The 15,407-nt window shown below is 33.8% G+C and overlaps 1 protein-coding gene across 1 annotated transcript in view; it reads left to right on the forward strand.

Moving 5' to 3' along the window:
• Positions 1 to 13,850, forward strand: part of LOC114329242 (uncharacterized) — a 112,009-nt gene extending 98,159 nt beyond the window's left edge. The window contains exons 8-9 of the mRNA XM_050647634.1: positions 149 to 1,040; positions 13,429 to 13,850. Coding sequence (XP_050503591.1) covers positions 149 to 1,040; positions 13,429 to 13,795 — 1,259 coding nt within the window. The 3' untranslated portion in view covers positions 13,796 to 13,850. The remainder of the gene's footprint in view (positions 1 to 148; positions 1,041 to 13,428) is intronic.
• The last annotated feature ends 1,557 nt before the right edge of the window (positions 13,851 to 15,407 follow it).

The following is a 15,407-nucleotide window of genomic DNA, read 5'->3' on the forward strand; positions in this document are numbered from 1 at the left end:
TATTATTATTTGAGTTATTTTCAAGCAATTTCTGCAAAAAAATTTGAGTCACCTCTCAACGTCCAAATGTGCTAATATTTTTACAGATGCGCCCTGGTCTATTGGTTTACGTTCTAAATTAATTTTTTAAATAAAATTATCTTTTTAGGAGAACCAATCATAAATGCTTTAAATGAAGCACATGAACTATTGGGATATAAATCTCAAGAACACTACAACCCAGAAGATCCAATCGGAGCTGTAACTGGTAATGTGTGCATTCAGAATGGACAAAGACAAAATACAGCTAAAGTCTTTTTGGGAAAGTATAAAGATAGAAAAAACTTATATGTAGCGACTCACTCATTTGTGGAAAAAATTGTAATAGATCCAGTAACAAAGATAGCAAGTGGAGTAGTAGTAAGAATACAAGGAAAAACATTAACAGTTCAAACAACCAAAGAGGTTATTGTGTCAGCTGGTGCTATAAATTCCCCTCAACTGCTTATGCTATCAGGTATAGGCCCAAGGAAGAATCTGGAACAAGTAGGGATTAATTTAATAAAAGAACTACCAGTTGGAGAGAACCTTCAAGACCATTTAATACACATAGGGTTCGATATCGCTCTATCTTCAGACTCAATTTTACCCGAACACAAAACTGAAAAAATGCTTGATGAACTATATAAGTACTTCATGCACCAGACTGGATATATGTCTACAGTTGGTACATTCCACTATTGGGCTTTCGTTAACACAAAAAATGATTCCGAATTTCCTAACATGCAGTATCACCACGGATTTTTTAGCCAACATGATAACTTAATGTTGCCAACCATTTTTTCCAAGGCGATGGGAGTAAATGACGAAGTGCTTAAAAGCAAATTAAAATATTTAAAATCTAGTAATTTATTGGTGATTTTTCCAACGTTACTTAATCCAAAATCAACTGGAAGAGTTCTTTTGAAAGACAAAAATCCTCAACACCACCCACTTATTTTTAATGGATTGCTATCTGATAAAAATGATGAGGATCTTAACATTATGTTGGAAGCAATACGGTAAGTACCACCTAGTAAAAACATAGAATATTATTCTATTTGTTGAAAGATTTTTAGTTGGTAGTTAGACTCTTCTGGTATGTTTTTGGACAAACGCACAAAAACATACTTCTAACATGTCGGTCAATAAGTCCCGGGACTAACCATGAGATGGAGACTCGAATGAATTTTCTATTTGATATTTTGACATTGTAACAGCTACTAAATTACTAAAGCTGCAAAAGGACATCGCACACATCTTATGGAAAATAATAATGTCCCTCAAATGAAATAAAATTTACATGAATAGATTGGTCTCGAAATTTCAATCACTTAATACCATTGCGCCAACTCTGAATTTGGCTTAATTACGACATTAATTACAGTGGTGTTAAAAAGTCCTGGGCCCAGAGCACGCCAAATAGAATTCTATTTTGCTGACGTCACAAAATAGAATTTCATAATGGGAGAATCGACGGTTGATAGGCAACGTGTCGTCACTAAAATAGAATTCTATTTGGCGTGCTCCCGCACCTGCATCACCTAAGCGCCTTATAGTTTTTGAGGTTTAACACAAGTTTTTTGTATATTTTCGCTAATTTATTTTAAGTTTGTGCTTGTAATTATTATTATCGGTAACTTACTAATGTTTTTTACTTACTAGCTCAAAATTCTACAGAAAAGATTAAAATAATCTGATTGAAGGAATTTCCCATAATCCGAGAAAATTATGAGGTGATTATTAAGTCGTTAAAGTACTATTAAATTGAATCTTAATGACAAATTTGCCACATATTTTGACTATATAAACACTGTAGTTACCCTAACACATTTATTCGCTCTTTGATTTTTGATAAAAAGGTCAAAATGTCATCCCAGACCAAACAAACTAAATTATCGAACGAAAAGCGCTTTGAAATTATTTTTCACCATAAAAACGACAAATCTAGTCGCGAAATAGCATCCGCAGTAAACTGTAATCAATCTACAGTAATTAGAGTAATTAAGAAGTATGCTGAACAAGGAAAAATCGACGACAGACCCCGTATTTGGTAAGGTGATGCAGGACCTTTTAACACCACTGTATAATTAAGGTGTACCGAAATTGCATTTTTGATGTTCATAAAACTGTCATTCATAAATAATATTAGTCTAGCGGCTACTGAAAACAGCCTACCCTCCATTAGCTTAAGCCGATTAGAGGCAGTACAACTGACCAAATTATACCTAGCTACTTTATTATCAATAATAATAGGATAAGATAAGAGTAAGTCTCTGCCTTAATCCATCAGAAAAATTTATGGAGTAAGCGAATTACAAAACCTTTTCTCTTTCATTGACACACGTACATTCCCATTTGATTTCAGATTTATTTTTATCAATTTACGTTATTATCATTCAAAATACAGAATTGGCGCAATGATACGAAATTAGTGTAATTTCAAGATCAATCTATTCATGTAAATTTCATTTCATTTGAGTGACATTATATTTCCCATAAGATGTGTGCGATGCCCCTTCATGTAATTAGTATTATCATTTACCCAGTTACACTGTTTTAAGTGACCCTACTTTTGTGATTTTTATGAACAATGGATTCAAAGTAATTTCGTGTGTTGATTTGTCACTATTATTTGATGGGAAACAGTACACTCCAAATTTGAGCAATGACTCTAAAAGAGTTACTGAGACTCTCGTTCCTCGGTTACAACAGTTAAACGATGGTTTGCTGAATTCAAACGCGGTCGCACCAACAACAATGATGCTGAGCACTATGGAAGGCCAAATGATGCAGTTATTCCCAAAAATATCGAAAAAATTCTGAAAATTATTACGGAAAACAGCAAGGTAAAGTTGCAAGAGATAGCTGACACACTAAACTAATGAAAGGGTAGCATGTTAGCTGTTATACTTAAACATTTGGATATGAAAAAGTCAAGCTGTGCTTGGGCCTTTTCGAGGGCCTCTGAAGTTGCCATCTGGAGGTCCTGCGGAGAGTAGGGCCGTGTTGTCAGCATATAAGAGGATACTTTCGGAGGCTATGTTGGCAAGTGAAAGGTCATTGTTATACACTGTAAATTGAATAGTCACCGAGTATTGAGCCCCGTGGGACTCTTGCTATGATTTATTTCACGTTAAGAATAGAACATTACGCTTACGGAGATCAGTATTGCCAATCCTCTCGCGCACTGGTGGATACTCGACTGCCGATATACGATTCATTCTAGTCAGTACAGCGTGGTATCGGTGCGCTTTCATCGCCCATAAGAAATGCATGGGGTTATCTCCGCAATGTTTTATTCTTAACGTGAAATGCACATTAGAAGAGTTAATGGTGTGGATAGCCTATCTGTGACTTTTACACAGATAGTCCAAGCAGAAACATAGGAGCGAATTATTCTCAGGAAAGAAATTGGGACTAAGGCTTGGTTTAGTTTTTCAATCAAACTAGCCTGCCCGACTTGATCGAGTGTTTTTGGATATCTAAAAATATGTCAATGGCTTGCCTGTCGTGCTCATTATTTGCCTAAGAAGTGAAGGTTGCTGCTTCTAGCAATGCGTTATGTGTGGACTGGGTAGCTCTGAATCTAAATTGGATACTTGGAATGGTGTAATCTATCTCTAAAAGAGAAGAGAAAGGAGAAGTCCCAGATCTAAACAATAAAACTGAAACTTCTCGAGGAACCACTTTTTGGTAACATCCTTAATCTGTGTCTTTTGTCATTTATAAGGCAAGGAGAAGACGAAAGAGATTCTACAATATGCAGTCATACTGCGTCTATTCGTCTAGGAAAAACTCCAACGAAAGTTGATTTTTTGTACTCAAAATATGCGTAAAATGAAAAATGAAAAAAGAGCTTATGTTTCAATTCGCTTTTTAATTGCTAATGTTTTTTAATTTTTCATTGTACTCATATTTTGAGTACAAGGAATCAACTTTCGTTGAAATTTTTCCTAGACGAATAAAAGGAACGTGACTGCATATTTCAGAGTCCCTTTCGTCTTCTTTATTCGTCGTCTCTTGCCTTATAAATGGTAAAAGGCAGATATTAAGGATGTTACCAGAAAGTGGTTCGACGAGAAGTTTCACATTTGTTTAGATCTGAGACTTCTGATTTCTCTTTAATAGATGTCGCTACCAAGCGTCCGATACGCAGAACTATTTTGATCATTCTGTTTAATTAAGCAGCTTGGTTTCGTTTCGTTTCGATTCAGAGGTGTTCATGTAGCCCCACTGAAGACGTCTGGAGAGACAGAAACGCACGTAGGGGGATGGTGCATCACCTCTGAACCGAACTGAAACATAAGTTGTTTTTTAATTTTAACTATCTCTAGATGTTCGATGAGTCTTTCCTTGAGAATCCTCTCATACATCTTGCTAGAGTTAGTCTAGGCGCCAAATAGAGGTCACCGTGTCCTTTTCAATTCTGATGGACAAACTCAACGGTTTCTTATGGACTTTTGGCTGCTGATTACGAATTTCGAGGGTGGATTTCGATCCGAGTGGTCAAAAAATTGTTATAAACAATTTAGTTGTTTATAAATTGTTTATAAAATGGTTATAAAAGAGATAAAAAAATGTTTTTTCATAAGCTCTGGCTCATAAACTAAAAGAGATAAAAAAAATGTTTCAAATAAAATTTGTTCCTTAATAAAAAACGAAGGAAAAAACGTTTACTAAACTTAAATCCAACAATTAGACTTAAGATATTGTAAAATTAGTGCACAATGCAAATTGCAAAGTAAGTATTTTTCGAAGCTTTATCGATCGTAACTCAGCTTCTACGCAATCAAATGAGCCTTAGAAGGTCTCATTTTAAAGCTTAATTAATAGGCTTCCAAACAAAGTTTGCTAAATTACTTTATCTTTATTTGTTCTGAAGTTATACCCGTTTGAAGTTATAATTTTCTTTAAAAAATTGTACATTAATTTGTTTATAAGGGTTTCCAGCAAATTTGAGCTATAAACATTTATATTTTAATTAACAATAATGATAGAAGAACTCAAAAGGAACAATTTGAGCTTATGAAAATGTTTGTAAATTTATTTTTGGCCAAGATGTCGATATTTTAATGGCGCGCTATGAGGCGCAAAATTGGCTCACAGCGTAAAGGTTCACGCGCTAACTTCTCGATGCAAATTATAATTTCTATGTATATATTGTATATATACTGATGTGATCTTGATTATTGATATGAGATAATATTCTTATATGTCACTTAATTTAATCAATGTATTAATACTAATCTAATTAATTAACCAGATCACATATCAATATGTTTTCAATCTCAGGGCGAATTATAAATTAATTACTTACTTTCGTGGCTTCTAAATATTTCTTAATGGTTCCTAATCGGGATAGAAAAGAAGAGTAAAAAAAATACACATATGGGTTACAATTATAATCAAAATATTTTTTATTTTATTTAAAAGGCAATCAATGCTTAATATTTGCTATTTCTTATTATTCTTAAACATAACATTTACAAATGGGAATCTTATTTCCTTTTGGTTTTCAATTGAAAGTTTTTATTAACATTTAACTATTAGGAGTTATTAGGAACAACTCTATTTAAGTTTGATGAAGCTTTTCTGATATTATTGATTATGTTATTCAATTTTTTATGTGGAATTTAATACGAAAAACCCATACATTCATGTCCAAACAAATGAGACTGACCTTTTCCTGGTGAACTGAAAATGTCCTCACACAAGACCCGTTTCCTGCTATCCTTGGCTGCGATCAAACCTCGTCCTGGCTTCCAGTAATGTTCTCCTTTGAAAAACTAGCTCGTATAGCTCTCGTTCCTGCGTCTGTCGTGATGCTGTGTTCTACCTTTCTCGAAACTGCTATCAGCTACCGGGACACTCTTGGCTCAAGGAGGTTCTTTTACTCTCGACCTGGCCTACTTCTCGTTCCACGATAGATACTCCACACTCACGGAACTACATCGGCTTTCTCACTCTCCGTACACTACCGTCTACTACTCGACTTCACTTCTCGACAGCTCAAAACATTCTGCTCTCACTTTGTCATTCATTCCCCTACTTTCTAAATATCCCTTCCAAATTCATAAATCAATCTTCCACCACCAACTCTCATTCGTAATATTCCTCAAAACCAATTTTTAAACTTTCTAAATATGCTTAATGGATTTCAAAGAAAATAGTTAATTCCCATTCTAAAATTACTTTCTACTATATACAAATTTTAATGACCTATTCTCTATTTCCACTTAGTCTTATTTAGCATCGGCTAATGATCGATCCTTCCGCGAACAACGATAATGACCTATTAACGATTTCACTTGAGTCTTATTTAATCACTTCTTAAAATTAAATATAACAATTTGTTGTATACAGGTTGTTCTAAATTTATATGCCCGTGGTTGAGAAAATTGAAAATATTTTATATTAAATTGAATTCTGTTTATAATTATCAAATTTTAATTTTCATATCACATAGAAATATAACAAATCCCCGCCTTGTATTCGATAAAATTTATCTGCATTTTTAAATAAATTTTCTCGAGGCAAAACCAACTCCCTGTATATTTCCTTACTTTAATCTACGTCTTATACCCCTTCTTCTTGTATTACTCTAATTAGTCCCACCTGTAGAGTAATTGTTTCCTTTTTTTCAGTGTCCTCATCCTGTGTTAGAGTGTCGGCTATTATGTTGTTTTTCCCTTTTTCCCATATCCATCTTCTGTCTTTTTCCTCAGATTTTTCACATACTTTTACCGTGTATTCTGCATCCTCGTTTTCATATGCCTCCTCTTCAAATGCCACTGTTTCGATCATATCTTTTTCGCTTTCATTTGTTAGCTTTACTTCTTCTTCTCCTGAGCTCATCTCTTCTTTTGAGGAATCCCAGTTTTCTTTTGCTTTTGATACTCTCAATTTTTCTTCTTCTGGGCTCAACTCTTCTTTTGAGGAGCCACAGGTTTCATTTTCTTTTGTCTTTTTCTGACTTTTTCTCCCTTTTCTTCTTTGTCCTTGCTTCGTTGCCAAATTCATTTCCACTGTTTGTTCTTTACCTGATTCGTCCGTATTTTGTTTCTCCTGTTCCTTGTCCTGTTCTTCTTCTTTTTCTTCTGTTAGATTCATCGTATTATTTTTAAAATCTATCACTACATGTTTTTCTGCCAATTCGTCAACTCCTACTATCATGTCATGTGACATGTTTGGCATTATTACACATTGTAGTGCATACATCTTCTTACCCAGTCGTACTATTACTCGTATGCCTTCATTTATAGTTGCCAATGTCCGTTTGTTTGCGCCCACTAAATTTACCCTAGGTATTTTGTAAATTAAATTTGTTAAGTTAACTTCTTCTATTAGTTTTCTGTTGACCAATGTTATTTCAGATCCAGTGTCTATCATAATTTTAATTGGTTTCTCGTTGATAAATCCATCCACAAATTTTAAATTAACTCCATTTTTCTTTTCGTTGTTTCCTGCCAATTTAATAAACTCCTTGGGGTTACAAAAGATTCCTGTTTGATTTTTGGTTTTTAGTGAGCGCCGTCGTGAAAAAACGCCGGTTGCTCATCGTTGTTTATATTTTCGTCATAATGTCTCTCTCCGTCATATTCATTTGTCTGGGTATTATTTACTTCTCTTCTATTTTCTCTTGGTCTGTCGGATCTGTTTCGGTTTTCTCGATATCCCTGTTCATTTTGTCTACCATTATTTCTGTTTTCTTGATTTGAGCGTGTGGTGTTTCTATTCTGGTATTCTCGATTTCTGTCCTCATTCCATTGCCTATTTCTTTGTTCATAATTTCCTCTTCCGTTGTCTCTATTTTCGTTTTCCCTTCTGGGATTAAAATCTCGTCTTGTATAGTCCCTCCTATTTTGATTTCTATCTCTGTAATCCTGTGTTTCTCGGGGCCTGTAATCTTCTCGCGACCTTCTTGATTTTCTTTCTCTTAAACGTGATTCTCTTATTTGTAGGAATTGGCATAAACTCTCTATGTCTTTGTAGTTTTGCAATGTGATATGGTCTTCCAGCGTTTCTTCGAAATGTCTTGCAATCAGTTCGACTAATTGTTCCGATGAGTAATTATATTGTAAATGTTTTGCGTTATAGTAAATTTGTAATGCATATGTCCTTTCTGATATACCCATCCTATCATTGTATTTCCCATTTTGCAATTCCTTATTAATTTCCAATTGTTGGACTTTTCCCCAGAAATAATTCAAAAATTTTTGTTCAAATTGTTGCCAACTGTCAAATTCTTCTTCTTTGCAATCGAACCATAGGCTTGCTTCATATTTTAGATGGTTTCTGATAGTTTCTTTTGCTGTTTCGAAATTTCCGATGTGCTGTATTTTCTTTTTCAGGCTATTTATGAACGGCACTGGGTGTAATATTCTTACATCCCCGCCAAACCTTATCTTCACGTCATCTGTGCTATGTATAACCATTTCTCTTCTTTCTCCTACATTTTGTTGAATATTGATTTCCGCAATCTTTCTTTCCATTTCTTCTCTGATTGCTTGAATAGCGTTTTCAAACTTGTTTTCCAAACTTTCCATTTCTTTTTTCTGGCAATTCGTTAACTCCTTCATTTTATTTTGAATTTTCATTTCTTGTTCTTTCATGTGGTCCTTCATTCTCATTTCTTGTTTTTGCATGTGATCTTTAATTTTCATTTCATACTTTTCTATGCGTTCCTCTATTTTCTTATTGTTCTCTTCTATCGCTTGTTTTGTTTCCTGTTGATTGTCATCCATTTTTTTCTCCACTTTATCCATTTTCTGTTCCATTTTTTGTTGTGTTTCCTCCATTTTTTGATCCACTTTATCCATTTTCTTTGATGTTTCTTCCTGATTTTTATCCATTGTCCTTTTTGCTTCATCCATTGCTAGTTTTGTTTCCTCCTGATTTTTATCCATTGTCCTTTTTGCTTCATCCATTTTTTGTGACTGGAGTTGCATCAGTTGTAATAGTTTATCTATTCCTGATAATTCTTGCTGTTCTGATGCCATGATTGTCTTGTCTAAAATATCTTCTTGGTCTGAATGTTCTTTTTGTTTTTTGTTGTCCTTGCTTTGGCTTCTTGTCACAGACATTTGTTTTCAAGAAGTACTGTCCCCGCCAAATATGAAATTTTACTAGTATGTTACCAAGACGACTTTTTCTCACCCAAATATTATAAATTGTCAATAAATATATCAAATGCAAATATCGTAAAAATAAAATATTAAATCAGTTATGTAAAATTTGTATCTAAAGAGATCTAAAATTTTATGTTATCAAATGTAAGTATCTCACTTTTTACCACAGGCATATAAATTTTCAAATACCGGCTTTACTCTTTCTATCCTTCAAATTTGCCACTAGAAATACTTTACAATGCTTTCCACGTTGGACGACAGTTGATGTGATCTTGATTATTGATATGAGATAATATTCTTATATGTCACTTAATTTAATCAATGTATTAATACCAATCTAATTAATTAACCAGATCACATATCAATATGTTTTCAATCTCAGGGCGAATTATAAATTAATTACTTACTTTCGTGGCTTCTAAATATTTCTTAATGGTTCCTAATCGGGATAGAAAAGAAAAGAGTAAAAAAAATACACATATGGGTTACAATTATAATCAAAATATTTTTTATTTTATTTAAAAGGCAATCAATGCTTAATATTTGCTATTTCTTATTATTCTTAAACATAACATTTACAAATGGGAATCTTATTTCCTTTTGGTTTTCAATTGAAAGTTTTTATTAACATTTAACTATTAGGAGTTATTAGGAACAACTCTATTTAAGTTTGATGAAGCTTTTCTGATATTATTGATTATGTTATTCAATTTTTTATGTGGAATTTAATACGAAAAACCCATACATTCATGTCCAAACAAATGAGACTGACCTTTTCCTGGTGAACTGAAAATGTCCTCACACAAGACCCGTTTCCTGCTATCCTTGGCTGCGATCAAACCTCGTCCTGGCTTCCAGTAATGTTCTCCTTTGAAAAACTAGCTCGTATAGCTCTCGTTCCTGCGTCTGTCGTGATGCTGTGTTCTACCTTTCTCGAAACTGCTATCAGCTACCGGGACACTCTTGGCTCAAGGAGGTTCTTTTACTCTCGACCTGGCCTACTTCTCGTTCCACGATAGATACTCCACACTCACGGAACTACATCGGCTTTCTCACTCTCCGTACACTACCGTCTACTACTCGACTTCACTTCTCGACAGCTCAAAACATTCTGCTCTCACTTTGTCATTCATTCCCCTACTTTCTAAATATCCCTTCCAAATTCATAAATCAATCTTCCACCACCAACTCTCATTCGTAATATTCCTCAAAACCAATTTTTAAACTTTCTAAATATGCTTAATGGATTTCAAAGAAAATAGTTAATTCCCATTCTAAAATTACTTTCTACTATATACAAATTTTAATGACCTATTCTCTATTTCCACTTAGTCTTATTTAGCATCGGCTAATGATCGATCCTTCCGCGAACAACGATAATGACCTATTAACGATTTCACTTGAGTCTTATTTAATCACTTCTTAAAATTAAATATAACAATTTGTTGTATACAGGTTGTTCTAAATTTATATGCCCGTGGTTGAGAAAATTGAAAATATTTTATATTAAATTGAATTCTGTTTATAATTATCAAATTTTAATTTTCATATCACATAGAAATATAACAATACGTTATCTTCATTTTTCATTTTTGTTATAATAAAATTTTATCATATAATTTTTATAATTAAATCATCATACTGTACCTCGTATCACCCTTCATTCTATTTAATATGTCTTCTATTTTTTGTACTAAATGAGAAAAAAAAACATTAAAAACTAATATTTCAGAAATACAACTAAAAAGTAAGTTGATATTATTTATTATTACTATTTTTATCATACATTTTCTTTCATACATCTGCATCGAGATATACAGGGAATCGCAGCTTTTTTACATCTGCATAAGTTCTTAAAGCAATTTTTACAGACACATGGTGGTACTAAATCTGATCTTGAAGGCATTAAAATTAAAACTTTTTGGGACTTCACGAGTTTCGTTATCTATATGATATCCATATACAAGTGGATCAAGTTCTTTTGCAGTATCTTCGAGGCACGTTAATTGTGTGTACACCACATAAAATGCTCGTTTTATATGCAATTGGATTGAGTTTGATGTTGGTGGCATATCTTGCAAACTTTGTTTGGAAGTCTATTAATTAAGCTTTAAAATGAGACCATGAAAAGCTCATTTCAATGCGTAGAAGCCAAGTTACGATCGATAAAGCGACGAAAAATACTTACTTGGCTGTGACCCGTTCTTGCGCCTCATAGCGCGCCATTAAAATGTCGACATCTTGGCCAAAAATAAACTTACGAACATTTTCGTAAGCTCAAATTGTTGCTTTTGAGTTCTATGGTGTATTCCACGAATATACGTCTGTTTTGGATTATCGCGACAACGAATATTTTAGTGTGCAACATAAGAAGTACGAAAGTATTTTGCTCTAATAATTACTCCGACAAACAACAATATAATTTGCAATTTACTTTCGTACTTCGTATGTTGCACAATAAAATATTCGTTATATATAAAGACACATAATAAAGACAAAGTAATCTAACAAACTTTGTTTGGAAGCCTATGAATTAAGCTTTAAAATGAGACCTTCTAAGGCTCATTTGATTGCGTAGAAGCCGAGTTACGATCGATAAAGCTTCGAAAAATACTTATTTTGCAATCTGCAATTTGCATTGTGCACTAATTTTACAATATCTTGAGTTCTAATCGTTGGATTAAGTCTAGTAAACGTTTTTTCTTCGTTTTTTATTAAGTAACAAATTTGATTTAAAACATTTTTTTATCTCTTTTAGTTTATGAGCCAGAGCCTTATAAACAATTTATAAACAATTAAATTGTTTATAACAATTTTTTGACCACTCGGATCGAAATCCACCCTCGCAATTCTTAATCAGCAGCCAAAAATCCATAAGGAACCGTTGAGTTTGTCCATCAGAATTGAAAAGGACACGGTGACCCCTCTGGCGCCTAGACTAAGTAATTAGTGTGAAATCGGTCTATAGAATTTAGCGTTAGTGGGAAGTTTTCCCTCATTTAGGCATCATGATTGTGCTGGATATTTTCCAGGATTTAGGACAATATTTCAGCTGAAGACTTTCATTGATAATTTTTCCTAGCAGTGGAAGATGGATTCTGTGATATCTTTGAGACATCTCCTGTATATATATACCACCTGGGCAAGGGGCTGTGTTTTTGTCAAGGATACACATTCTCCTGGCGAAAAGATAGGGGGAAAAGGTTAAGCTGCTACGGTTTATCAATCTCATGGCACAACGAGATCTACGTAATGTAAGTCATGATTAACAACGAATACCGATTATTTGAAGAGATGAAAACAGTCTAACGAGTAACAATAATTTCTCAATTCTAACAATGTCAACTTACTTCTACTACAAGGAAATAAGAGAAAAATAACAAATACAGACACAGTCTGAGTATTGCTGCCCAGATCCACCATATTTTATTTTAACGTTATTTTATTTAGACTATTTGATTATTTCCACGTGTAAAATTATTCTTCTAATAAAAAAGATGAAGTAGTCAGATGACGCTAGTCACCTAGTCCATTCACGTCAGTTGCGGTGTGGGGGATAAACTCTTGGTGTTGGTCACTTCTTAGAGTATGGAGTAGCAGGCCTACGTTTTCTCCGATGAGACTCCAACAAGAGTCGAAAATCGTCGATTCAGAGGGCTGGACTGCGCTCCGTATTCTAAGTGAAAAATAAGATTGTTTTGTCTTCGCATTGCAACTGAATAAAAATGGAATTTTTGTTTTATTTTTATATTGGTCGTTACTTCTTTGAGTAACTAGGTCCATTTTCTGTTGGAATTTACCAGCTGAACAGACGGGGTCGTGAATTGTAAGTTTTTTGAATTCCCTCTTGTCTTCTTCGCTTCAGCATCCATCTGGCTTGCAAATTTTAGAAGCCTTGGAGGTGTTACGAAGAAAATGGACCAATAAGTTTTCAATTTAAAAATCTTTTAGTAATATTTTAATATTTTTAAATATTATTAATATTGCTATTAGGATTGAAAACTACTTCATCTTTCAATTGCCAGATGACGCTAGTCACCTAGTCGATTCACGTCAGTTGCGGTGTGGGGGATAAACTCTCGGTGTTGGTCACTTAGAGTATAGAGCAGCAGGCCTACGTTCTCTCCGATGAGACTTCAACACGGGTCGAAAATCGTCGATTCAGAGGGCTGGACTGCGCTCCGTATTCTAAGTGAAAAATAAGATTGTTTTGCCTTCGCATTGCAACTGAATAAAAATGGAATTTTTATTTTATTTTTATTCTTCTAATATATTGCAGATTCTTGGAAAAATTAATAGAAACATCGCCTGTGAAAAAGTTTTATCCACAAATAGCAAAATTGAATCTTCCTGCTTGCGACAAGTATGAATTTAGATCAGACGACTACTGGAGATGTTCCATACGATATCTTAGCACACACATATACCATCCCACCAGTACTTGCAGTATGGGCCCCAAAGATGATGGAACCTCTGTAGTCGATCCCAGATTGAGGGTGCACGGGATAAAAAGGCTAAGGGTTGCTGATGCAAGCATAATGCCGAAGATAGTTAGTAGTAATACGCATGCAGCTTCCATGATGATAGGCCAAAAAGCTGCCGAGATGATTAAGGAAGACTGGATAAATGACCATGAAGAACTATAAAACTTAATTTTTTTTATTAATAATATTTAAATAAACTATTATCTTTAATCTAAAACTATTAATTTTTATGAATAAATAAAATAATTATCTTAAGTAATATGTAATCTTAAGTAATGCTGTAAAATGCTAAAAAATGATCTAAGAGATAGAGAAATATGAAGAGAGAATATAGAGAGAAAGATAAAGAAGTTAAAAAAAGTGCTAGAAACGACAAAAGACAATATAACGAAGAACTGTTAATAGAAGCAGAAACAGCAGCAAAAACAACGACATGGGAACTCTATATAAAACGACGAAAAAACTAATAGGTCTGGATCCCGCGTATGAAAAAAAAGTTGATTAATAGCAAGCTGAAAATTTGTTAATAGCTTAAGGGTGTCTAGTCGGATAAACTTTTATATATGGGAACACTGGAACAGGGGCAGTTTTAATTGTGGAACAGGTTAAATATTTGGAACGGTCACACCACGAAAACGGCACATTTATTTTGTCCGACATAAAAGACTTAAACTCTCCGAACAGAGATTAAACTCTTATGCAAAAATCAGACTGCTATTTATCGCCTGTCATAATTTCTGTCATTTGACATATTCTACATGTTCCACTCATTAAAACGCCCATTTGATGATAAATAGCAGTCTGATTTTTGCATGAGAGTTTAATCTCTGTTCGAAGAGTTTAAGTCTGTTCTGTCGGACAAAATAAATGTGGCGTTTTCGTGGTGTGACCGTTCCAAATTTTTAACCTGTTCCACAATTAAAACTGCCCCTGTTCCAGTGTTCCCATATATCAAAGTTTATCCGACTAGACACCCTTAAGCTATTAACAAATTTTCAGCTTGCTATTAATCAACTTTTTTTTCATACGCGGGATCCAGACCTATAAGCTCGCGCGGAAAAATGAACGTTGAGCATGTAAGACAAAGAAGGGAAAATATTGAAGAATGAAAAGAAAATAGTTGAGAGATGGATCGAACATTTTAGAGAAGTATATGCCAACAGAATAATAAAACACGAAATGGAAAATGAAGAAATAAAGGAAGAACTAAGCTTCACCGAATCGGAATTCACAAAAAAAGAAGTAAGTAAAGCAATACAACAGCTGAAAAGAGGGAAAGCAGCTGGAATAGATAACATTACCACAGAACTACTGAAAGCAGATAGAGAAACATCGGAAGAAATCCTGTATGTACTAATAAACAGAATATGGCAGGAGGAGAGAATACCTGATGATTGGAAAAAAGGTATAATTGTAAAGATACCCAAGAAGGTAGATCAAACGAATTGCAACAATTGGAGAGCAATAACACTACTTTCTACGGTGAGTAAAGCCATGACAAGGATGATACTAGAAAGAATGAAAGAAACTATAGACCAGTTGTTAAGACCAAACCAAGCGGGCTTCAGAAGTAATAAAGCATGCACAGATCATATTAACACATTAAGAAACATTGTAGAACAAACAATAGAATGGCAGAGCAAAATCTATATAAATTTCATTGACTTTAGACAAGCCTTTGACCGGATTAACAGAGAAAAAATGTGGGAAATATTAAAGAGATATGGAATTCCATTAAAATACATAAGAATTATCAAAATGTTCTATGAAAACT

Source organism: Diabrotica virgifera, chromosome 3, assembly GCF_917563875.1.
Source record: "Diabrotica virgifera virgifera chromosome 3, PGI_DIABVI_V3a".
Taxonomy (NCBI): Eukaryota; Metazoa; Arthropoda; class Insecta; order Coleoptera; family Chrysomelidae; genus Diabrotica; species Diabrotica virgifera.